The following is a 25,512-nucleotide window of genomic DNA, read 5'->3' as shown; positions in this document are numbered from 1 at the left end:
ATATACAATATGAATATTAATGTTAAATAAGTTGTTATCTTATAACCAAACACAGACCGGAAGTTAACTTCGGGCCAGCGCGCGCGTCAAAGATGTCTATAAAATGTACACGAAAATAACGTGAGAAAAATAATGCGAAAACAGTATATGAATAATGTATATAAAGTGTAAATAAAACGTGGAAGTATTAAAAAGAATAATTGCGACGCTTCAAAATAAACTTTACGATCAAGAAGGCGTTATGTATGGTTGTAATCTACGCGCACTGATTTGTCGACCGGATGCTGACGTCAAGATTGTATCGTTTGTTGTGCGGACGGCATCGTTGATTATAAATGGGCGTTTTTGTTTTTTAGTGTCGCGTCGCTGGTTTTCATTGTGGTTGGGGGTATCCCTCCCTCTACTCCCGTAAACGCGTTTATTGTGTACTGCGTGTGGGGTCCCCGTGAATATGGAGCACGAATGATGCTATTCAGGCATAAAACATCGGATTTTAATGTAGCTATGTAGAAAAATCTCCGCAGCGCTCGCGATATCAATCGTCATCTCGGTTTCACGCTAACGTACATTACGGTAAGATCTCGTTTCGAATGCATTTCATTTTCCCATTATCATTTTATCTCCGCATTACCATTCATTGAATATTGCAAGGCCGTGTTGTCTGCCGCATACTGTGAACAATAAAAACACAGCAGTTCCTCGACGTTTGCCCTTTAGTTTATTTGCCATTGTTGATTTACGCAGATTTAAGTAAAATGATTCGATGATGACAATGCACACACAGTTTAGTTACAGTCAATGGGCCGTCTTGTGTTTGCAGTGTGTGGTCTGTCTGTCATGTCATAGATTACAGGGCAGATCCATGGTGCATTTGACAACAATGAAAGAGATAACAAAGTAACAAGATCTGTTGTGGTACTGATGCTGGAGCCAGATTTTAGAACACACATCAGAGCATCTCTTCAATAGTAAAAGATATTCAAATAAGACAATTTCAAGTCCACAAATAATAGGGAATGCATATACGATTGTTATGATTGACCCACCGATGAATTTTAACCCACAGAGACCTCATCTCCAGTTGCCCTGACACCAATGGCTGATTCACACAAAACCTCTACACCTGATCGCCAGTTGCACTGTCCACGCACACCTGCCTCACTTACATTACCTTTCCTGAGGGAGGGTAGTAATGTCTCGGAGAGGAAACCACCCCAGACGGGGGAACCGCTCAGTCCGTTGCCAACCAAACGCACGCGCACCTATTCAGCGTGAGTGTCACCATGCAGAATTAGTTCACATACTAATGTAAACAAACAGAGTAGAGTTTGATCTTTAATTTTGTCTGGCTCTAATTGGTTAGAAATGATGCTAGAACTTCTTTATTCTGGTCCTTTGTCAGATCGGTGAGAGCCAAATCTGGACCAGTCTTCAAGGGAGTTTGCAAGGACTTTTCAAGGTCACAGGGTCATGGATTCATTTGCCCCTCCCATGGAGGAGAAGACATATTTGTTCACATCTCTGAGTAAGTGAGGAGAAGAGACAAAAACACACAAATACATTCATTTTATGGCACTGTTTGGGTTTCCTCAGATACTGGTGGAACCTTCTGAAGAACCTTTAAAGAAGTCTGAATTATTTTATTTTTATATTCAATAAACCTTTATGGTGTGGTTAAAGAATGGACTGTTGATGTATAGTTCACCCAAAAGGGGTAGTTCACCCAAAAATTACAACTCTGTCAAAATGTATTCACCCTCATGTTGTTTAAAACCAGTATGTTCTTTAGCAGAACACAAACTAAGATATTTTGAAGAATATTGGTAGCCAAACAACATTGGCCCCCATTGATTTCCATTATATGAACACAAAACCACAGAGGCATTTCTCACAATATCTTCTACTGTGTTTTACAGAAGAAAGAAAGTCACACAGGGTTTAAACAACATGAGAGTGAATAAATTATCACAGATTTTTTATTTTGAGTGAACTGTCCTTTAAAATCATTGAATAATAACCACATTTCTTTTTCCTAGTATTGAAGGTGAATATGTGCCAATGGAGGGAGATGAGGTGACCTACAAAGTGTGTCCTGTTCCTCCAAAGAACCTAAAATTCCAAGCCGTTGAGGTGGTCATCACCAACCCTACGTCCGGAAGGAAGCACGAGACTTGGTCTGGGCAGGTTATCAGCTCCTAGCTCAGACTTTCAATGCAAAGCAAAATAATACATTCAGAAGGAAGAAGAGATGAAGCGATGGGTTACGCAACGCAAAAGATAAAAAGAAAGTCTAAGTTTGTGGAATGATGCTCAAGCAGAAGTGATGTAGAAGCTTACAATGGTGTTATGTGTATGTAGGATAGGGATGGAATACTAAGTAGGATTATGCAACTGTTGTTTTCACTAGCCTGGAAAATAAGTGATAGAGTCAGCTGAGCTTTGACATATCTTTGGCAGAACATGATATAACTGTGACACAGAAAGTCTTCACCTCACTTGTTTTAAAATTTGTCATACGCTTATTTATGTTCATAATGTGTAAAGAGACGTATGCATTAATTGTTTCAATCCATTTCAGTGAACGGTCATCAAACAAATCATGAAGTCATAACATTTAACACTATTTTCAATTGTAACTAATAAGACTTGTGTAGATTTCTTTAAGAGACACACCCACATTCACAGTTGTGGATTTTGTCACCAGGAACAATGGTTGTTATAATACTTCTAATAAAAATAATAAAAACAAATGAAATTGTGAATGCAACATCATATTTACACTATTATTATCACAGCTATAACAAAGTCTAGTGTGCAAATCACCTAGAGTAAATGACTACAAGTAGATATTTAGACATGACAACTTTTTTAAAAGGCTGTACAGATTCTCCATATCATATGTTTATTCAAAAAACGACTCGATATGGAAGAGTAGTTAAGGGGTTTGAAAAGGGGTCTGTCAACTAGTCATTTAATATGCAGATTTGTGTCCTATGGTGTGACGGCAAACATTTAGAAGAATAACAATAAAGATAAATCTTGTTTATGCTGTTTTATATGATAAATATAAATAATAATATAAAACATTGTAATATTAACAGTTTGTTTTCTTAATTTTGCTATCCAAATGCAGAATTTGAGAAGACGAAAATTTGAGCCACTAGAGGGAGCAGCACATCATGAAAAACAGAAAAGCATTGCAGTTAGGTTAATGTGTAGGGTTTCCAATTTTCATCTGATATCGCCTGCCTTGATCTGACTATTTGCTTATTTTGTACGCTTTTACGTGACACCCAGCTCTGTGTGAACAGCAAAAGCAAAAAACAAATTGGGAATTTAACGAAAAAACATGACATGATTAATACCACGTACCATCATTGTAATGGATGTCTTTTCCTCTTTGTGCAAACGTACAGGACTGCTTTTATTGTGGATCCATCATAAGAGGATGGATTTATGAGCCGACTACACCAACCTTTGTCCTTCACTTCTCTACTATAGTCTCCAATGTACACCCATGTTAATTAGACCTGTGGACCTTGAGAGTTATTTCAGATAACTAACTATAATGCTCAAGCTTCTCTTAATGTTTGTAACTTAATTTTTTATATAGGCTTAGAAACTATATTGTTCAACCTCTCTTAATGTTTTTTTTACTTAAATTTAATATACATGTATGTGTTCATGGAAGATTAATATCAATTCTGTTAATGTCTCAGTAGCTACAGACAACAAAAAGAAAAATAACATTTTTCATACTTACGGAACAAACTGCTCAGGTACCGGAAGGCACGCTAGCTAGGTAGGCAGCTCACTTGGCTTTCAGATTTTGAGACGCTTCCTTTGATCCTGTTGTTCATTAACGTCCTCAGGTGAGAACACAGTCAACAACGTGAAGCAGAAGGTCGTCTTATCTCAACCCCGCAATTCCCTTTCGGATAAATCAATTCTTCACTGTTTTTTATTGGGAAACATGACAAAAGATACTGGAAAAGCTGGATTACGACAAGAAACATTACTGGAATTTTTGCATATATAATTGCTATATAATCAGACAAAGCGTGTGCTTGAAACGTGAACGTTATTACAGAAGTTTCTTTAAATTTCCTTGCAAATCACTTTTACCGTGTTGCGCTTTTTGTCCACTTTTATATCTCTTGATAATGGATTGCCGCAGATGGTTGTTTGTATGTGTTTTTTGGACATTCTTAAAGCAAAGTCATTTCATAAGTCAGTCTTGCTTCAATGGAAGTTATATGATGAATGTTGTTTTGTTGGATGACGACGTGTCGCCATGGAGTATCAATTTTGTTAAGTCCGCAGTTTTGAGAGCAGTTGAACATGATTCTGAAATCAACTTTAAAGACGGTATGATCCTAAGACATATAATATAGCGAAGGACTGGACACACCTCTATTGACAAAAACAGCAGAAATAATCACAGAGATTCTTATGATTTTGATGGTTATAAAGGGAATCGTATTGGTTCTAATGGAAACTGCAACGATCTCTATACTGGGAATGTGTTGGGGTCTGTTGGTGGGATGTTCTGGTTGTTGGGAACCTACAGAACACCATTAAAGCTTACTCCCTGCTGGAAAACCTATAGAACCATTAAAGAAGTTGTAATGGTATTAATGGTTTTAAAGGGATTTGTATTGGTTTTAATGGAAATTGTGGTTGTATCTACTGTTATGTGACGGATTCTATTGGTGTTCCAACTGGAGTAATGCCTAAAACATACCACAAAAAATAATTTTGTAATGGTTTTATGTAAAAAGCTATTGGGTTGTAATGGTAATGGAAACCATTAGAACTTCTGTGATGGTTTCTAGTGGGTTTCTATATATTTTTTTAAGAGGGAACTGGAATAAGATTAGTACGATGGCTGCTGATAGTTCATAATAGTAATAAAAAACCATTAACATTTGTATTGTTTTTTTCAGCACTGAACCCTTATGAATGAATTGTATAGCCTTGTATATCATTTTTGGTTCTGTTTTTCAAGGTGTGAGTCGCAATTTAACAGTCAACTTCAAAGGGTTTCAAACCATTTATTACCTGCGAAAAGGCTGCACCAGTAGCACCTGCGAGGGGGTTGAAAGTTTAAATGAACTAAAGGTTAGTTCTGGTGCTTTTAATACCCGTGAGACTATTAAATCTAATGTGTGATAAAGTGTCCTCACACTGTTTACTGTGGTATCTTTAGTATGCAGGTGAGGTGGGATGTGCTCTCCTGGGACCAACCTGCACCCTTGCTACTTTCCAAATGGTTGAGTACGTAAGAATTTGCTTTTGGGGGGGGGGTATTGACTGTTTTAGATCATGTACACTGTACTTTGAAGTGTACCTTTGTAAAAAAAATTCTAGCGTGGAGATTGGCCTGGACCTCAACATGCCCATCATCTCAGCGGGAAGCTTTGGACTGTCCTGTGACTTCAAAAAAGAGCTCACTCGCCTTCTGCCTCCAGCGCGAAAAATCTCGAGCTTCTTCGTTTCATTTTGGAAATTTGAAGATCATATCAAGCCTACGTGGAAAACTGTGTATATATACAAGAAACTGAATAACACAGAGGACTGTTTTTGGTAAGCAGGGATATGTAACATTCACATGATAACTGCTTGTGGGTCTGGTAAAGCTGAGGATGTCCATTCCTACATGTCTATAGGTACATGAATGCTCTTGAGGTGGATTCAGCTCCCTTTTCATCGAGTTTAGAGAAGCGAGTCATTCTACGAAAAGAGGACGAGCTCAGCGAGGCTCTGGCCAGCAAAGATCGGGCGAGTAATTGTGAGCATCACATCTTGCCGTTTTAATTTAACGCCTGTTTAGTCTTTGAGAAAAACAAATTTTGTTTGTAAATGTATCTTGATGATTTTAGGGTACTACATAAAAAGATAAAACAGTACTTTTTTCTTGATTTATTTTTACAGTGTTTATTATATGCGGAAGGCCTGATGACATAATGGATCTGAAGAATGGCACTCAAATGGACTCTGATCCAGAAAGTGCTTTTCTTCTTATTGATCTTTACAAGTCAGTTATTCACATTCAAATACTTTTTTATACAGTAAATAACTTTTTTGTGTTCAATACTGACCATTACTGCTAAATGTGCATGGTTAGACTGCTATCTGAGTTAAATTCAGACAAAAAATGTGAAACGTCTGTTTCAGACAAAGTTAAGATATCGTATTACTTGTGTTGTCAGAATCAATATTAACTTTCTCTCACAGTGACATCTATTACAATGGGTCGTCTAACCCTGCTATGAGGAATGTCCTGGTTCTAACAATGCCCAACACAAGAAACTATACTATTGACACATCTGGTAACAACACGGTAAGAAAAAACTTAAGCCAGGACTAGACCTTAGTTAAATTAGAATATTTAAGTCATTTTTAAAAACACACTTTACAAAATAAAAACATTACTGTCTGCATCTTGAGACAAAACTATTGTACTGATATATTTTATATTTATGTGAGTTCAAGTTGTTTTCGATCAACACATTTTAACATTTAAGTTAGTCTGGGTCTAGGTTTAAGCCCTGTCCGGGAAACCGCTCCTTAGTTTTTAATGGGGCGAGGGTAAATCAATTAAATTTGCACATAAATAGTTTTTTTTAAAACTTAGCAAAATAAATAATGAACCTTTTCAAGGCAAAAATATGTATGATTTTTGCATTTCCTTACAATACCTCGGATGTCCAAATTCGCTGTTTTTCAGGAAATGGAAAAACACTTTGGGGCGGTTTCCCAGACAGGGCTTAAGCCTAGTGCCAGACTAATTTAAATGTTAGAAGTGTCTTGATCGAAAACAACTTGCACTGACATACAGTATCTTAAAATATATCAATGCGATTGTGTTGTTTCGAGATGAACACCAGTAATGTTTTCAAGTACGTTTTTAAAAACAACTTAAATATCTTAATTTAACTAAGGCCTAGTCCTGATTTAAACTAATCTCTGTCCGGGAAACCGCCCCTATATTTTTTAAATCATTAAATACTGTGTTGTCAAAGTTAACAAGCACTTAATACTTTTAATTTTGTTAGATATTTGCAAAACCCAGTGACAAACATGAAGGCTGACTAATAATAATTATTTATGCCAAAAATTAAAATTATGAGATATGGAGATACAAGGTTTCAGAAGGACCGCAGCGATATTTTGTACACTTGTGTATAATCCCAAATATTTCCAACAATGATTACATTTAGAGAAATTATCAATTTCATTCTGATATCCGTAGTTTCATTCAACGGTCCTTCACAGCATCATCAAGCTATGGCTTTGTTATTGTTTTGAATATGCAGCCTCTGGCAGTAAAAATGACACACTGTTCCTTTAAAAAAGTTTGCTTAATACAAAAAATCCCGCACAATTTGCACAATTTCCATTGATGTATCTCTACAATAACTAACTGACACTTATTTTCTGTACTCGTGCAGATGAATGATTACATCGCAGCATATCATGATGCAGTGCTGCTGTTTGGGCAGGTGATAAGAAACATCATTACCAGCTCTGACTTTCAGCAAATGGAGACAGTGAGCGTTAACTACTTCAGAAATGTGTCTTTCAATGGTAAGTAACGAAAAGCTGCAGTTATTTGTCATATAGACTTGGTCTGGTGGGACCTCTGGATATACCTGACAACACTATATCTTCACATAGGTATCGCTGGAGATTATGAGCTGGATGAGTATGGTGACAGGGATCTGATATTTTCTTTGATATACACTAATAAGGACAATGAGGTAGGTCACTTAATAGACAATATCAGATAAATAAACATCAGCTCACACGTATCTTTCCTTCTTGGTAATAAAAGAAGACTTTTTGTATTAATTGTGGGGTCATTACACGACAACATGGAATTACATTCTGTGTCATCATTACTCATGTAAATGTTTTTTTTGTACTTTAGTATAAAGTTCTTTATGAGTTCAACACTACTACCAACGTTACATACTTAAAGGACAACAATCCAGACTTTATTTGGCCTCAGCTTCGTCTACCTGACGACCATCCAGATACTAAAGGTAACTTTAGTTATATTCCAATAGCATTTTTGTATTAAAGCCATGTTAAACCAAGTCTAACTTCATTTCATGATTTAGGCCAGCAGATCCAGGGTATTGTAATAACATTGGGAGCAACTGTTGTTGGAGTGATGGCCACACTTGCCTTCATCTTTTACTGGTTTGAGAAATACATATTCACTTATTAATGTCTTTGTATATTACAATTTTAATTCCACTGCTGATTTTACTTTTGCACAAAAGATTACCTGTAAAGAAATGATATTTACTATTGTTAATGTCTGTCTTTTGAAGGCAAAACAGATCTTATCGTAACATGCAGAAGAAATGGTCTCACATTCCATCAGAGCTCATCACACCTTTAGAGTTGAACGAGAGGAATATGATCAGTTTGAAGGTAATGCATTTGGTCATTTCTAATGATGTATCTTCGAAAAGTTATTGCTGTTATTGCACGAACACTGCATTGTTACATGAATGGGTTGTTGATACTTTCATTGTGTTTTGTCATTAGATTGAAGAAGACTCAATAAAAAGTAATAGTTACAACTTACGCCGTGCACGCTATGATAAAAAGGTGCAAATGTGCAAAAATATTGAAAAACTGTTTGATCTTTAACCTAAAACATCAATAGCTCTTTTACTGATTTGAGTTTTTTTTTTGTTTTTAGATGGTTATACTTAAAGAGTTGAAGTACACAGATGGAAGCTTTACTGAGAAACAGAGGAGAGAGCTCAATGCGGTAGCAGAATTTCCTCTCTTCACTGCCTTCGAATCAGTTTAGGTTGAATCCTAAAAAATCTCTGCTTTGCCGTTCACTCTTGCACTTGTGACACATAATGTCGTTTTCTTTTCAGCTTTTGAAAATTGATTATTACAACCTGACCAAATTCTATGGGACAGTCAAGTTTGACAATGAGGTTTTTGGAGTGTTTGAGTATGGAGAGAGGGGGTCCCTAAGAGTGAGTGTAGTACTGATCTCCAAATACTGACATTTAAGAATGCTGCCTATTACAGTGTCACAACAAAAATTGAATCAATTTTGTTTTTCAGCATGTGCTTAAAGAAAAGATTTCATACCCAGATGGGACTTTCATGGACTGGCAGTATAAAATCTCTGTGATGTATGACATCGCAAAGGTAAATAGATATGAACTGAGATAGATGTTTGTCTGTTTATTTTTGTTCAAACATTTATATAATATATATTGTGATGCTAATTTGTATGTAATGCTATGGATGGATGGCCAATTTATTAATACATTTATTTTAGCAATGCAATTCATTTTGACAATGGCTTAAATACATCTTTATGATGAAAATGTTTGTAAATCATTCATTCAAATTTATTTTGAATTGGGGGTGGGGCATAGGTTGGCAATAGCCTTAAAGGGATAGTTCACCCCAAAATGAAAATTCTGTCATCATTTACTCACCCTCTTGTCATTTCAAACATGTATGACGTTCTTTCTTCTGCACAAAAGAAGATATTTTGAAGAATGTTGTTAACTGGCCCCCATTCGTTTGCATTGGTTTTCTGTCCATACGATAGAAGTGAATAGGGTCCAGTGCTGTTCGGTTACCAGAACAAAAGTCATACAGGTTTGAAATGACAAGAGGGTGGGTAAAAGATGACATCATTTTTATTATTGGGTGAACTATCACTTAAAGTGCACAGTTCCTGCCTCAATAAAGCTTAATTCAAGATAATAAAAACCTCCAAGATATTAAAAACTAATCGTAATCTTTTAGTAGATATAGTATGTTTAGTATCTAAAATAATATTATTATTTGAAGAACCTACATTAACAAATACATATAAATAACCTATATATAAATCATGTGAACAATTTAAATATTAACAGGTAAAGCCATTTTGTTAAAAAAAAGTATAAAACAAGAAATAAGATTCCAGAAAGCACATATGATTGTGTGTCAATGTCAATACAATTTAATTAGAGATGTTTGGTGATGGCAGCGTCAGTTTTCATTCATCTTCTTACATTTCTGCTTTATAACAGTCATTGACTGATTGAATATATGTTTATATATTTACATTTACATATATGTATATCCATCTGTCATGCATAATTATTAACCAGCAAACTCTTTGTCTTAATGTAGGGCATGTCTTATCTCCATGCAAGCAACATTGCTGTCCATGGCCGACTTAAATCCACCAACTGTGTGGTTGACAACCGTATGGTAGTGAAGATTGCGGACTTTGGCGTCAATACGATTCTCAGTCCCAGTAAAGGTGAAATCTTGTTAAGAGGTGACGTTAGGAATTCCGTTTCCGGGTCCAAGCATCTATTAATTTCAAGCGGAGTTGCATCTTAAACAGCTGTTAATGAGCACTGTTTACTCAAATCGCATATTTTAGCTGAGCATTTATTAACTCGCAGTGTACACCGTCTCCAGGCTTACGGAATCTCCGACATCTATATTTGAATAAATTATGATAAATGAAACACTGACTGGCCACGTGTGATTTCGTTACGAAAAGAAAGGTTAGGGTCGTGGTTTTCCTATAGTTTTACAACTCGCCATGAGCGTATATTAGCATTTTTTGTTGTTTGCCTATAGCAGGGGTGTCCAAAGTCAGTCCTAGAGGGCCGGTGTCCTGCAAAGTTTAGCTTCAACCCTAATCAAACACACCTGAACAGCTAATCAAGGTCTCACAAAGCAGACTAGAAACTTCCAAACAGGTGTGTTGAGCCAAGTTGGAGCTAAACTCTGCAGGACAGTGGCCCTCCAGGACCAACATTGGACACCCCTGGCCTATAGCATCTTTTTGAGCGTTTGGACCCGGAAACAGTATATGACCCTCCATATATGGTGGTGCGTGACGTCAGACTAAACAACCGAATTGTCCTGACAAGGAATCGGTCACTATGATAAATAGCCAGCCAAATAACAATGTCAAAATGTATTATTAATCTGTACATTTTGACTTTGTTATTTGGCTGGCCATTTTGACATTGTTATTTGGCTGTCCATTTATTTGCTCTTTATTGCACATTTTCACACTTTTCTGCATCACTCAGATCTTTGGACAGCCCCCGAACACTTGCGGAAACAGGGAATCTCTCAGAAAGGAGATGTCTACAGTTTTGCTATTATTTCCCAGGAGATCATGATGAGGAAGTGCACATTCTACACAAACACCTGCTCAGATCGTGCTGGTGAGAGAAATAAACATTTATTAATTGGCCACGGCATTTGTGTTCCTTCCAGCACAGTCTCAAGGGAATTCGTGATATTGTCACGAACTGTAACGTTAATCTATTAATTCGTGTCAAGGACATTAATTTCCCCATTTTTTCCTGTCACCCAGCACGACTTTCAATTTAAAGTATTTTAATACTCAATATCTTTCATATATATATAAATATATATCAACGCAATCTGATGGGAATTTATACCTATTTTACAAGGTGGTTCATTGGTGTGAATTCCTATTTCCTACGATCTCATTCGTGTGTTTTGTTATGATCTGTGACGTTTGGTTTAGGGGCGGGGTTAGGCCAGCAATTTTTCTTTGCTTTGCCATCTCGAGAAACTCTCGTTTTTAGCTAAATTAGCCTTTGTGGCTGTGATTTTAGGGTGTTGGTTAGCCAACTCCTAACATAGTTACGACTTCTTTTGATATCAGGTTATAAATATATTAATGTACATACACACGCGGTTTGTGTATTGAAAGTCGTGCTGGTGACACGAAAAAAGTCGTGCTGAGTTACACGACAAATGTTCGTGCTGAGTGACACGAAAAATCGGGACATTTGTGTCCTTAACACGAATTAATAGATTCCAAATCGAACTGCCTTGAGACTGGGTTGTTCCATCACAACCCAAAATACACGTATAGTGACCCCTACTGGTGACTTTACCGTAATGCGCTGCATGTCACCATGCATGCAAAATCAAGATTATTTATGCCATGCAGTGCAATAAATTTCCTTTCCTTTAACAGAGAAGCTGGCCAGAGTGCAATACCCCAGTCTGACCTCTTGTTTCAGACCTGATCTAAACTTTGAGAATGCAGGTGAAAGAGAACAAGAGGTAAAGTGTGCCTTTCTGTGCAGACTTTGGACTTGTGTGAGAACTGTTATTTCTTTGAATAATAAATAGAAAATAGAAATCGCGGTAAAATAATGACACTAAAACAAAGATACAGGGTTATTTGTACAAAATGTAATCTGCTGGTTTAAGAAAAGTCTAGGCAGCGTTTCATTCATTCTTAACCCAGCCATTTGCTTTTGTTTTTATAGGTTTGCATGCTGATCCGAAATTGTTGGGACGAGGACCCAGACAGAAGACCAGACTTCAAAAAGATAGAATTCACACTACGAAAGATTGTCAGGTCACTTTTTGCATGCATCTATTCAACAAAAACATCAGACATAACACAAAAGAAAAACGAAAATGAATCGGAGCATTGGATGAAACTGATATCGAAATGTAGGAAATTTATGGTTGGAATCTCTGAGTGATTCATGGAACTGTGATTTAATCTTTAATAGTCTAGACAACCGGGCAGATGAGAGTTACATGGAAAACCTGATTCGGAGGTTGCAGATGTATTCCCGCAACTTGGAGCGCCTGGTTGAGGAACGCACGGCTCTGTACAAGGCTGAAAGAGATAGAGCAGACTACCTAAATTTCATGCTGCTGCCTGGGTGAGTAAATACACAAAGAACAACAGTGTAGAGTCTTGAACAACAATAGTGACTCTTACCATGATGGATGTATTGCAGACCGGTTGTGCGTTCTTTAAAGGAAAAAGGAATGGTGGAACCTGAGCTTTTTGAAGAGGTCACCATCTACTTTAGTGACATTGTAGGCTTTACTGCTTTGTGCTACTATAGCACACCAATGGAGGTGGTTGACATGCTTAATGACATCTACAAGAACTTTGACAGCATTCTTGACAATCATGACGTCTATAAGGTAATGTATGCAACGGGGATGCCTCAATCACCTGCTGGAGTGCAGCTAATGGGTTTCTGTGTTTGTTTTAGGTTGAGACTATTGGTGATGCCTACATGGTGGTCTCTGGTCTGCCTCGACGGAATGGAAACAGACATGCAATGGATATCTGCCACATGGCTCTGGATATCTTGGCCTTCATGGGCACATTTCAGTTACGCCATTTGCCCGGCCTGCCAGTGTGGATCCGTATTGGTGTGCATTCAGGTGACACCCTTTGTTAAAGAATAAAAGGAGTTGTTTTGGAACTTTGCACAGCAGCATAAATTGGCTGTTTATAATACAGAAGTTATTGTGAAAAACATGTAAATAATGAAAAATATAATGATATGACCTATTTATATCTGTAATGTGTATTTCACATATATAAAGGTCCTTGTGCTGCTGGTGTTGTGGGAATTAAAATGCCCAGATATTGCCTGTTTGGAGACACTGTGAACATAGCATCTCGCATGGAGTCCACGGGTCTACGTGAGTAGTGATGGCAAATCTAAACCTGCATGAACTAAATCTGTTTGCTTTAACCGAGTCATTGTGTGTAATGCATTTCAGTGCCTCCATGTGTTCTTTATATGTTATATTATACTACATTGACTCTTATTATTCACTGCACATCTCCTTACCTCAGCATTGAGAATCCATGTGAGCGAGTCAACCATCAGCATTCTCCAGCGCACAGACCGCAAGTTTGAGTATGAAAAGAGAGGAGAAACGTACTTAAAGGTTTGACATTTTCTGGATTGTCTCAACCTCGTGCGAAAGTTCCCTGTTCATTGTCATAGTTTGATCATCTCAAATACACTACAGGGTAAAGGAAAAGAAACGACGTACTGGTTGACGGGAGTTACAGGGCAAGATCATAACCTGCAGACGCCTCCAACAGCGTGAGTTTACGGTTTTATGATCGTCATATTTCAGAACTAGTTCTCAATTCTCTTCTTTTTAGTTTAGGGGTGACATATTTAAGGACTCGTTCATAAGTCAAAAGGCTTTAGTTATGCGACTAAACCGTGATTTCACAATTGTAAGTTGTTTGTAGGGGTAGGGACGTTCTCATTAAAAGCATCTGACTGAGCAAATATCTGTGGTGCAGCATGAGTCATAATTTGTACTGAAAAAATCCAGAAACAGAAAAAATAGAACTTTTCTGGCAGCTGGGGCGGTAGAAATATTCCATTAAATAACATTTTTTTCCTGTAAACTTACATGGTTTTCCCTCTGTTTTTCTTGTAAATTTGTGTTCTTTTTCTGTAATTTGATGTTTTTTGGCCGTATTTCAAAAATAAACAAAAAATCTGTTATACTGTTAATAAAACAGTAAAACTATTTACTGAAAATATACTATATAAAAAATATTACTTTTTTTAGTGTACTGAACATTGATTTTATCACCTTTTAGGAGTTCACTAGCATAAAATTACTGAAAAAAGTTAAAAATTACGATGAAATCTCATTTTAAACAAATAGTGCTTTTGATTATATTTTAAACGTTCCTCCTAACAGAGAAAACATGCAACACCTGCAACAAGATCTGGCTCAAATGCTCAAGACTTGCCTAGAGAATCGTCCCACTAGCATGCGGAAAAGAAAGACCCTGTCAACACGCCAAAAAAAGCTTGGAGCCGAAATCGAGATGGAGTGCACAGAGCAGCCAGAGTATCTTCATCTGGCCACTGATGAAAGTACATATCTGTAAGAACATAACATAAACATTTGGACAGCATTCCCTTGTTGACTGTACTGGACATACTCCAAAATGTACATATTGTACCCTTGCATTAAAACATTTATTTTTTATTTATTTAATTTGATTAAATTAATTCATTAATTTACCTAGTTATCGAGCATTATTTTTTTATCATCAGTAATTTTGAGCTTTAATTTAATGTTCATTTTGTTGAATAAATAATTGTAAATACTTAAAGGCATAGTCCACCCAAAAATGAAAATTCTGTCATGAATTACTCATCCTACGTTGTGATTTCTTTGTTCGGTTGTACACAAAAGAAAGATATTTGGAAAAATGTTAGCAACTGAGATTTCTGGGGCACCATTGACTACTATAGTAGAAAACAATGGTATATTTTTATGTTCTGTTAAACACAAAAGAAGATATTTTGAAGAATTTGGGAAAACAGTTCTGAGGCACTTTTGACTACCATTTTTTTCCTAGCCCAGAAATCTCAGTTGCTCACATTCTTCTATATATCTTTCTTTGTGTTCAACAGAACAAAGACATTTATACAGGTTTAAAACTACTTGAGGTTGAGTAATTCATGACATAATTATTTTATTCTGGGGTGGACTATCGCTTTAAATATTTTATAAAAATAAGCATTAAATTATATTACATACAGTCAGTGACTCCAAATCCACTGTACAAATGCAGAATGCACTGCAGAAATATTTTACATAGTTTTACAGGAGACTATTTCAAAAGACCTTGCACAATATTTTCTGAAAAAGTCTGAAGTTTATTTGAACTGCCTTGATATCTATGTATGTACACAACAATGCTATCTGAACTTCTAACGTCAACATTTTCCAACTGATTGCTAAAAATATCGACATACAATACAGTACATACATACTACTAAGGGTCTGTGCTTTAAATGCTAAACAAAACTCAACGCAAAGTGTTTTCTAATCTTTATAAATTATGTAACATGTATGAATTCAATTTCATAATTTGTACATGTGTGCATGACAAAAACTAAATAAATACAAACTTCTACTTAACTTTTCACACCTTGAAAAAATAAATAATCAATAAAAAAGACAAATCCCATATTTGATAAATAAATAACACCTAGAGCTTAAAATCCTAACGGACTGGTTTCTGGGACTATTTTGTATTATGTTTCACACCTGAAAATCTTACAAAAAATATACAATACAAAACAAAAGCATGAAGCAAAAACATAAGTTGAGCATTGTCATTCATCTAAAACCAAGAACCTTATATTGTCAGTGTACAGACTACACACATTCGAGACAAAATATTACATGTGCCCTGACAAGTAACATCATTTATTACCCTGTATTAAATACAAACATACTACATGTATTATTTCAGAATCACTTCAAAGGTGGCACATTATGTAGCATCAAACATGATAAAAAAGGCAAGGCCATACAAATGTTTTAACTGACGCACTAAATATTGATATTAAAAACTAAAATAAGTTTAAAAATGATTGTTCAACACACCAGTCCTATTTAAAAAAACATTTTGTTGCATGTCTATTCACTGATGATAGAATTTATGACATTAACAGCAATTCACTGCTGTCTATCAAGACACAAGGATTGTATTTATCTTCACAGTTTTAAAATATCATTGTGCCATTGCAGATAATATGAACATTGTTAGGGTGACTTGGTAACACACTGGTGACCTGGTAGCAACAAAATTTTCTTTGTGAATTCCACTTGTCACATTATAAATACAGAAAAAAGTCATGTTGCCATTACAAACAGATGAACATGAGAATGCCGTGTCATCAAACATGCTCTTATTTGAAAAATGACCTCCACCCATCGGGATATGTCTATGCAAATTTGTGCAAACCACGACGTATTTGATAAACAGGTTCAGGCATACAAATCAGCCCATAGCACAGAATGCAGATATGCTCTGCTCTATGCCAAAGCAAAAAGTGCTTAACTTGAATATTTGTTAATTTGAGGCGCGTTGATTTGATTGCTAATAACAAAGGCTTGTTCCAGGAAGAAATTGAACCTTCGCACAATGCACATGAACATAGTTTTATAATCCACCAAAAAGTTCCAGCACATAAGCTAATGAACAAAAGTTTTGTTGACTAAGTGAATATTGTTCAGGAAATATTAAAATTCCATATATAACATACAGCTACAGCACAAAAACAGATCATTCAACACCCCAGTGACCTATAATGACATTATAACCTTTTAGCCGGCGCCACTGACTATCCAAATGAGCTGCTGCAGACTGAAAATGTGGGTATAGTGCACTTCTGGTGGTCTGCCAGGGTGACACTACTGGCACGGTACCTACAACTGATCTGCGGATGTTTGCAAGATGAAACATGGCCTATGATGAGGTCAATATTCATGTACCACTGTAAATGTGCATGACCTAAACCCTAATAATGAATAAACATTACAGTATTGTCCTGACAGTCTATTGTGGATAACATCGTATTACTGTAGTGATTTTTTAATCAAAAAAAGAGAAAAAGAAACTCGTTTCTAAGTCCTCGTTTATAAGCGCTTTGTTCAAGTTGCACTCTTTGGTAACAGGGCATGTACTAAGATATAATTGTGTCGTTTCTGAAATGGTAATACATCAGGTACCCTTTGCTTACATTTTAATCCAGCACATTTTTTTTGTAGTTTCCCACTAATACCGGTTGTCAACAAATCTAAAAAAGTATGGCTATAAAAACAGCATCATGAGCACATGTTCAAACAAACGTCTAGAAAAATAACATTCTCTTTATCCTACATCCGGGATCCATGGATCTGGAACAGCTGCAAAAAATTGGAAATTGTATTATAGACAGGAATATACACTCAGACTGGCTTCCCTGTATGTTCTATGTGCTCATGACAAATACGAAGATCGATTTTGCTGAAGATGTGGAAATGGGTGAAGATGGCAATGACTCAATGGCAGTTTATGGAACAGACACCAAGCTAAATATTGAAGAGTGAGTCATTTGCTTGACTGAAGTACAGTCATCATTTCAAAGTCTGGTGACCTGTGCTACAGAATCTTATTGTACATTTGAATGCAGGTCCCGGAACTGAGTAGTAAGAAGCTAAATTATTTAGAAAATATACTGGAAAGTATAATGCATTAGATTAAATAATACATTTCCATATAATGGAACCAAATGCGTATATTTTTCAATATCTGAAAACCTGAAATTTCCTACAAATGTATTATTCTAGAATCTAGATTTTCCACAATATATTAAATGATTTAATATACTGTAAAGTTGGAACATTTCTGTGTTTGTCTGCACACTTGTGTAGTTTACATTTGCAATAGTTAATCACGGGGGAAAGCCATGCTTGGGAGTTGCTAAGAGGCAAAGGCTATTGCATTTCATTGCACTCAATGCTCAACAAAGGAAAGTAAAACTCAGAGAAATAATTTAATACAAGCAGCAAGAATAATTTCGTTCGTTATACTTTGGTGCATTGAAACGCATGTACCCAAACCATCTATACTATGAGAATCTACAGTATCACTATTACAACCAACATGATGGCATTCCTCACCAATTCCTTGGGGACATTGACACATGTTTCTAATCTCTAATCCACTCATTGGCGGTGGCATTTCTCTCTCCCTCCTCCTCTTCCTCCTCCTCCTTTGCTCCATCTTCCTCCTGTGTGTCCGAGGTCTAGTTGTGTTATGAGTGGACAACGGGAGAACGGAAATCGGATGGATCGGAGTGTGCGAGATGACAGCATAGCAAAACAAAATGAAGATTGTAAAGAGTAGGTATGCAAATGGAGAAAAGATCACACGAATGCGTGATAAGGAACGAGAGAGATGAAAAGATGCAGTCTTTGTAGGCTGTAAGCATGTTTTTGAGGAAAATTTCATTGCAACTGTGCTTTAGAGTGTTTGTGAGATGACACAATCAAAAATGGAGAGAATAATGAGTCTGTTAATATGTATTTGTCTGTAGGTTCTCTAACCTTAGTCTTGTGGCTCTGTTCAGTCCCTAATCCTCCACCCGAGGTGTGGAGCTCTTTCGAAACTACACAGAGAAATTCAGCCTGGTCCTCGGTTCCATAGCTGTAGGATGACCCAATGTTCACCATCTTAAGGAGCAGACAAAACAACAGAAAGAGAGAGAGAGAGAAGGTTCTTCATCATTCATATTTAAGATTTGATTTAAGGGATGAAGACCATGAAGGAAAGCATCAAGCTGGATTGTATTCATTGTACTTATCAACCTATTACCTAAACACACCCAGTTATTTTTGTAAACCCAAGCCATTACATAACAAAAATTCAAGAGCACACTTTTATGTGTTACTGGACTCTGGGGGAGAATCAGACACTGGGAGCATTAGGATCAAGGGAAGGGAAATCAACTCCGTGTCAGTCCAACCCACAGTCCAGAGCAGTCCAAGGCGGGGCTTTCTGCAGGCGCGCACGCTGACCTGCTCAAACTTCCAGCCGTCCGACATGGTGGACACCATCTGGGTGAGCTCCTCTTCCTGACACTGCAACACCCGATACACGTGCTTTGGTGGTACTTGCTGCATGAGAGAGAGAGAGTGGGTAAGGATTAGTGAAGAATAAAAGAGAAGTGGTGGGAAGTAGAAGATGATGCCAAAAGAAAAGGATGGAAAGAAAGGAGTGGGCGGGAGGCTGACAGCTGTTGCATAAGCGTGCCAATGCAGTCATGAGTGTAGAGTAAAAACTGTAAGGGACAGAAATATCATTTGACTGAGAAATAGAAAGAGCTGAGAAAAAAATGAATATAAATGAATGTATTTATTTTCAACCAATTAAAAGCACATGAAGGGTGTGATAGGTTTTTTATTACCTGTGTGGCTTTGGTGTCTCTCTCAAGAATCCGTTCTTTGATTAATTTGATCAGTGGTGTTATGTTGTAAAATTCTGCCTCCTCCAAGACACCTGAAGGCAAAAGCACACTTCAAAGTTTACTTTAATAATGCAATTTACATTTATGCACATGCATACACTTTTATCCAGAGCGACTATGCCAGTATTACTGAAAATAATTACTCTGAACGTTGATGTTTTATTTAATTTATTTGTTGTTTTGTTTTGCCATAATGATAAAAATACCAAAATAAAAAACATAATTTTTAATAAATAAAATAAAAATATTTAAAAATAAAAAATACTATTTACAATTTACATCATTTTTCATTTATTCACTTAGCAGACACTTTCATCCAAAGCGACTAGAATAACAAAATTATTTAATAATAATTTGACAAAATGGATATTGTTTATTTGTAAATGTGTACAATATTGTAAAGATTTAGCAATGCATTTTTATTTATTTTAATTAATAATTGGTTTAATTTTTTTCTTTTTTTCATAATTGTCTGCACTTGTTATTGTTAGTGTTGCTTTGTAATTTTACTTCTGTCTGTTTAATTATTTATACGGTAAGGGGTTATTATGTGGTAAAAGCTTAAACTTCAATTGTATAAAATGATTTGTTAAAGATTGAGTTTATGAATTAGAATAAAATATATTATGAGTAAAGTTTATGAATAAATGTAAATTAAAAAGTAATAATAACTCACAAGTTATCATATTCATATGATATTTAAAATACATTGATGAAATATAAATAGACATTTAATAGATGCATAGACTGAAATCATTTATCACTGTAAATTCACAAACCTTCCTCAGCCAGCTCCTTGTTATAAACCAGCTTTCCATGTCGCAGGTAGTTGAGTATGGGACCGAAATAGGTGGGGTCTCGGTCGATCACATAAGCACCAGTTTCATCCTATACACACAAATCACAGGACTTTGAATAAAATAATGTGGTGTTTTTGAATAACATTCTTTAAAATAAATCATACTTAACATTTGTTATCTATTACAAGATTAATTAACAAATAAATAATACCGCACATATGTCAAAGATACGTCAGCATTAATCTGGTAGACAAGTAAAGCATTAGAAGTCTAACAGTATGTTGTCTATTTATTGTTCGTCTGTATAAATAAAGTGATTTTATAACATTTGTGTACTACATAACACATAATAATACCAACAGTACAATTGAAAGTCCTTGTTATACCAATTACAGTATACACTTTAATCCTTTTATCTAGGAATTTAAAAATGTTATATAACTCAACCAGAGGTCCTGAAGCTCTGTAACTAAAGCACATGCACCCGATGCAGTGAACAGAACATTGCCCCAAGGAATGAAAATGTGACTTCATGGCACAAAAGAGAAAAAACATTAAAAGAAAGGGCATGTGGAAAGTGGCAGTGAGTGCAGGTCACAAGCATGGCCACAGTCATTGTTCCAGAAAGACTGAGAGTCTCATCTCTGCAGTGAATTAACCCTAAGAGCTCCAGCGAGAAACGACCTACGGAGCAGTACATTATGCAGAAAACATCATACAACACCTTACAGAGAACATTACTTGACTAAGCCCTGGGTATGAGCGCTCTGGGAGGCCAGCTGTGGTACAAAAACCAGAAAGGCAAACTCGATAATAGTTATAAGAGTGCTCAAGATTATAGATGCACTATAAAGACAAACCAGAAAACTAAAGAGCAAAAGAAAGATTGGTTACAAATTAACAGTTCTTAAGGCCTAAAACAGTGAGCCAACTGACATTTGCACAGTAACTTTATAAATTATGACAATCTGGCCATTGCTGATATAAGTGATGTATTCAATTCAACCCAAACGCCTACTGAAGAAAACATTTGTTGAAACCTCTGAGCAATTTTACATCTATTCATCTAAGCTAAATAAAGCTCATCAAGGAAACCTAGAGCTCTTTTTTCATTAGAAAGACATTTATATGCATACAGTAGGCCTATAAAAATATAGGAAGCAAATTCAAATTTACTCTAAGATCTATTTTCGTGTGATATTTTAAAATAAATTATATATTTTTATGAATATGTTTACATTCCATCTAGGTGGATAAAATATATTATATTTATTGTTCTTTGCCAGTGACACCATTTTACATTATAGGGAACCTTCAGTCTTAACTTTCATATAAAATGGTTTAAATGTTATTTGTAATTACACAAAATCAACATAAATACACTAACTACGTTTTAAAATATCTGATGCATGCTTTTAAAACAAGCTTTTAAAAGATTTCTTATCTTGCCAAACCTTTTTTTTTCACTGACGCATATATAAATGCACACATACATGTATTTAAATATAAGTTGTATTATCTATACATCTATATGTTACACGTATTTTTTAAATATATACGTATATGTTTGTGTATTTAGGGCTGTCACGATAAAACGACGGTAAATATCACGTGATTTATGCACAGCTTTTGAGTGAAGTACGGAAAATGCTGCTGCATCCGAAAGCCAGAGGGCGCTCTCGTGCGGAAACTCCAAATACGCACTGCAGAAGAAGACCATAACACGTTCTAGAATCTAGGAAATGCCTATGCACATCTTTTTATCACTGTTACTCAAGCCTCATCAGGTATTTTTATGATAATAAAGTATATTTATAATGATCATGTTTGACGGGTGTTGCTTTTTCAAATGCACATTGTAAACGACTCAAACTCGCACTGCTTTTAGATCGAGCAGCATTTCCTACTGATCCCAGAGCCGTGCTTCACGGACAAGATACGCATTAAAAAAATATCGACACATTTCATATCGCAGCCAGCTTGATTTCAATAATAAATTATCGTGCAGCCCTAATTTCTATAAATGAAGAGTTTATTTGCAAAAACAAATAACTTGTTTTTATTGTGTTGTTTTTATTGTTTTTTGTGTTAGTTAGCTGTTTTTTTTTTTTAGTTATTCTTAATCAAAACAACCCAAATGCAGTTTGATTGATTTGTATCTGTTTTTGCAAATTAACTCTTCAAATATACAGGCCACAAACACATAAAGAAACACAATTTTTTGGGGGGAATCGATTAATCGATTTGACAGCACTAATAGCCATTTTTCTGAATTCACCTGCCATTTGGGCATCAGCCATTGGCCATTGTAAAAGGTACATGCATCTTACATATACAATAATTTGCTTATCACGCAGAGATTCAAAAACAATATTTTCATTGGTAGCACATACTCACAAACATTACTAGCTCTAAACTTCATTAACACAAGTTGAACACGCACATACAAATCCAATTTTCAAAACCGCAAGAGCAGCAGACAGTAAACATGACTAGACTTGACACAGGCATGACAACACCGCGCATGACTCCACCAGTGTCACAGTCACAGGGAACAAGCTGTCCATCCCACACGGGATTTCTCAAGAACATCAGAATTCACAAGGGTTTTTACACACGGTACAGCTGTAAACCTAAACATGCCACAATTCACATCAGACAAGTCTGTTATCTGCCCATGCCCCTCTAGTGTGAATGTTTAACACTGCAGTTGCACAAGGAAGTATAAATAATCGGTCCCTATAGAAAACAAGCTGCATCCCATGGGAAGCACCTCGTAGGCAAACAAAGAACTTATTAATTTCAAAACAGAGCTGCATAATAACCTTGTTCTTTACATGGTATGAAAGGATGTGAACAACGTAAACATCAATGTGTAGAAAGTAAAATATTGAAGAATAATTTCTTCCCCCTGTCTTGTGTTGAAGGCACAATTTGAAACTCATTTAACACTATAAACTTTGGAAACTCCTGCAATAAAAAAAAGACAAGGCCCAAAATAGAACAGAGCAAACTCCAAAGATATTTTTGTGCAGAAGGCTGTGAGGCCTCAAGGTGCCATGACTCTAATCTCATTACAAGAGTGAAAAAGCTCATAACACTTCAGAGAGGTCAGTAATAACTGAGCTGTGATGGGTGATGAGAAGTACAGATGACTTCAGTGCCTCGTTGCTTACTGTGAGGAAGGAGGTGCTTTGAAAGTGGAATAAAAGGAAATATCAGAGGATGGCTCGGGAGGGATGGATGGATAGTGTAAAGAGGTGCTTGAAGGCAGGAGCGCTGTTATATATTCCTTAGTGGTTTTTAAAATTACAAGACACAGTAAATGGATGAAATAATAGGTTTATTTTACCACACCACAAAAATTGGTGCCTGGGTAATAGTTGTCTTGAAGAAAATGAAGAATATTATTCAGAACATGACTTTTAAGAAATTATTTAAAACACATAAAAAAAATAATGTCACCATGCAAGAATATAATAACTAAGTGGTCCTAAAATAGGCTTTTTTAATCTTTTCACCATAACCTGAATATGTTTGCCTTAGATTCACCCCTAAATATTAGGGGAGCATTTCTGTTAATTGTCCATCAAATTCACAAAGAGAAATCCCCTACAAAAACAAGGTGATGCAAGTAGCAACATTAAAATTATAATTCATACAAGCAATTTTATTATAAACATTTTATTACATATTTTTGTGAATGCAATGTTGTTAACGCGCAAGCACTGGAGTACGCAACACGCGTTAATAAGCATCCATCCATCTGATTTAAGGCCATATGCTTCATCGTTAAAAATAAACTCAAAAGCTCTGTAAGAAAAGAGATATTAAAGTCATATACATGCCACATGCTTTCTTACCGTATCAGAATGCAAATCCTGCTGCTGACACAGTCGATACAGAAATGAAGTTTGCTCCTTCAGCAGCGTTTGTCGCGTCGTTAGAAACACCGTCCCCCCGACGTTGAGACGGACCCATTTCCCGTTATTGCCTCCAGTGATGTTAACGACAGAACCGTTCCTAATAATATTTTCATCCCCATCGGATTCAACTGCAGTAGATGTGGCTGTCGTGGCTCCTTCGCTTCCGTCGCTGTCTTTGTTGTTATTATTGTTGTTGTTGTTATTATTTAGATTGCTGTGTGTTGTTGCTGTTGAGAATAAACCCGTTTCCGGTAAAGCCTGAGCCGCCGTCGTTTTTCCTTTGTCCTCCGTTGCCATTAGGGCAGGAAACAGAGACTGGTTTGTGTTGTATATGCAGACTGTCAGCTCGGTTCTGATGCTCTTCTGTCTCCAGCTGCTAAGCGTGCGGGTTTCGTTCGTGTCATAGAAGGAAAATAAGCGCAGCAGCTGATTGGCTCGTATTCTGCAGTCCGCTGACTCCGCCCCTTTCTCCGTTGACGCGTTGATGATCACAGACCCTGCGCAGATTCTAGGAAACAAAAATGACGCAATAGATAAATATTGTGATGGTTCCGTTTATTCCACACATCAGCAAATTATGTTAGAGCAAAATAGTAATAAAGTATAAAAATAAATCGTTTTAAAAGCAAATACATCTAGTTTAACAATAAATTCTAACTTCTGATCTCAAGTTACACAGGCCTTACACTACATTTCTTTTTGCTGAATTTTTTTCTACTCATCTTTAAAAGTTTGTAATTCGCTGCTAATGTTATGTCTGGTGCCAATGTTCATTTTTAATATGCCTCAAACATTCATTTTGAATTAATCAATAACTTAATTCACTATGTTTATACCATCAAATTGTTACCCAAATTTTACCCAAATTACCATCAAATGTTTACCATCAAATTTTTACCCAAATTGCCATCAAATTTTTACCCAAAATCCTACAGAATTGAAATGATCTAGATCTTGTGAAGACAGTATAGATACACTTTTTAAAAGTTATTTTAAATGACCTCTTTTGGCTATAAACAGAGCAGGGACGTTTTATGACTTCAAAGGGCCCCGGGGCCAGTTACCTCCAATGGCCCCCCTCCCACAATTTTTCAGTTCTTCCCCATAGCTGCACATTCACAGTTATAGAAA

At 36.2% G+C, this 25,512-nt stretch overlaps 3 protein-coding genes across 4 annotated transcripts; 2 read left to right on the top strand and 1 right to left on the bottom strand.

Moving 5' to 3' along the window:
* Nucleotides 1–277: 277 nt before the first annotated feature.
* csdc2a (cold shock domain containing C2, RNA binding a) lies at nt 278–2,720 on the top strand. The gene is made up of 4 exons (XM_057358367.1): nt 278–573; nt 1,067–1,271; nt 1,403–1,525; nt 2,037–2,720. The coding sequence occupies exons 2-4, from the start codon at nt 1,096–1,098 to the stop codon at nt 2,197–2,199; spliced, it is 462 nt and encodes a 153-aa protein (XP_057214350.1). The 5' UTR covers nt 278–573; nt 1,067–1,095; the 3' UTR covers nt 2,200–2,720.
* A 165-nt stretch (nt 2,721–2,885) lies between these two features.
* Nucleotides 2,886–14,810, top strand: gucy2cb (guanylate cyclase 2Cb). The gene is made up of 27 exons (XM_057358368.1): nt 2,886–4,368; nt 5,009–5,121; nt 5,210–5,277; nt 5,371–5,586; nt 5,670–5,791; nt 5,935–6,037; nt 6,238–6,343; nt 7,455–7,590; nt 7,681–7,763; nt 7,934–8,048; nt 8,127–8,208; nt 8,343–8,445; nt 8,563–8,625; nt 8,720–8,791; nt 8,907–9,011; nt 9,103–9,189; nt 10,174–10,306; nt 11,097–11,234; nt 12,023–12,111; nt 12,321–12,412; nt 12,573–12,728; nt 12,807–12,999; nt 13,071–13,245; nt 13,411–13,509; nt 13,667–13,761; nt 13,846–13,922; nt 14,542–14,810. Exons 1-27 carry the CDS (start codon nt 4,164–4,166, stop codon nt 14,732–14,734), a joined length of 3,219 nt encoding a protein of 1,072 aa, XP_057214351.1. The 5' UTR covers nt 2,886–4,163; the 3' UTR covers nt 14,735–14,810.
* Nucleotides 14,811–15,465: 655 nt separating this feature from the next.
* Nucleotides 15,466–24,860, bottom strand: kctd17 (potassium channel tetramerization domain containing 17). 2 transcript variants are annotated; one of them, XM_057358612.1, is made up of 7 exons: nt 24,319–24,860; nt 20,435–20,543; nt 19,596–19,687; nt 19,207–19,305; nt 18,736–18,861; nt 18,310–18,434; nt 15,466–17,553 (listed from the first exon to the last, which is right to left on the bottom strand). In XM_057358612.1, the coding sequence occupies exons 1-6, from the start codon at nt 24,676–24,678 to the stop codon at nt 18,339–18,341; spliced, it is 882 nt and encodes a 293-aa protein (XP_057214595.1). In that variant the 5' UTR covers nt 24,679–24,860; the 3' UTR covers nt 15,466–17,553; nt 18,310–18,338. The 2 variants fall into 2 exon arrangements, with proteins under 2 accessions (XP_057214595.1, XP_057214596.1); XM_057358613.1 differs by lacking the exon at nt 18,310–18,434 and having other exon boundaries at nt 15,468–17,553; nt 24,319–24,858.
* Nucleotides 24,861–25,512: the final 652 nt, after the last annotated feature.

Source organism: Triplophysa rosa, linkage group LG18 (genome assembly GCF_024868665.1).
Source record: "Triplophysa rosa linkage group LG18, Trosa_1v2, whole genome shotgun sequence".
Classification (NCBI taxonomy): Eukaryota; Metazoa; Chordata; class Actinopteri; order Cypriniformes; family Nemacheilidae; genus Triplophysa; species Triplophysa rosa.
The sequence above is the reverse complement of the archived record's forward strand: the minus strand, read 5'-3'. Positions and strand labels throughout refer to the sequence as shown.

Excerpts from the sequence above, each read along its gene's own strand:
- csdc2a (XM_057358367.1), top strand. The coding sequence starts at position 1,096 with ATGGCTGATTCACACAAAACCTCTACACCTGATCGCCAGTTGCACTGT. Across the intron at positions 1,272-1,402 it reads CGCACGCGCACCTATTCAGC|ATCGGTGAGAGCCAAATCTG; the intron begins GTGAGTGTCACC and ends GTCCTTTGTCAG. Across the intron at positions 1,526-2,036 it reads ATATTTGTTCACATCTCTGA|TATTGAAGGTGAATATGTGC; the intron begins GTAAGTGAGGAG and ends TCTTTTTCCTAG.
- gucy2cb (XM_057358368.1), top strand. The coding sequence starts at position 4,164 with ATGGATTGCCGCAGATGGTTGTTTGTATGTGTTTTTTGGACATTCTTA. Across the intron at positions 7,591-7,680 it reads CAGAAATGTGTCTTTCAATG|GTATCGCTGGAGATTATGAG; the intron begins GTAAGTAACGAA and ends ATCTTCACATAG. Across the intron at positions 11,235-12,022 it reads CACCTGCTCAGATCGTGCTG|AGAAGCTGGCCAGAGTGCAA; the intron begins GTGAGAGAAATA and ends TTCCTTTAACAG.
- kctd17 (XM_057358612.1), bottom strand. The coding sequence starts at position 24,678 with ATGGCAACGGAGGACAAAGGAAAAACGACGGCGGCTCAGGCTTTACCG. Across the intron at positions 20,544-24,318 it reads AGGATTTGCATTCTGATACG|GATGAAACTGGTGCTTATGT; the intron begins GTAAGAAAGCAT and ends TTGTGTGTATAG. Across the intron at positions 18,435-18,735 it reads AACAGAGCCACAAGACTAAG|ACCTCGGACACACAGGAGGA; the intron begins GTTAGAGAACCT and ends TAACACAACTAG.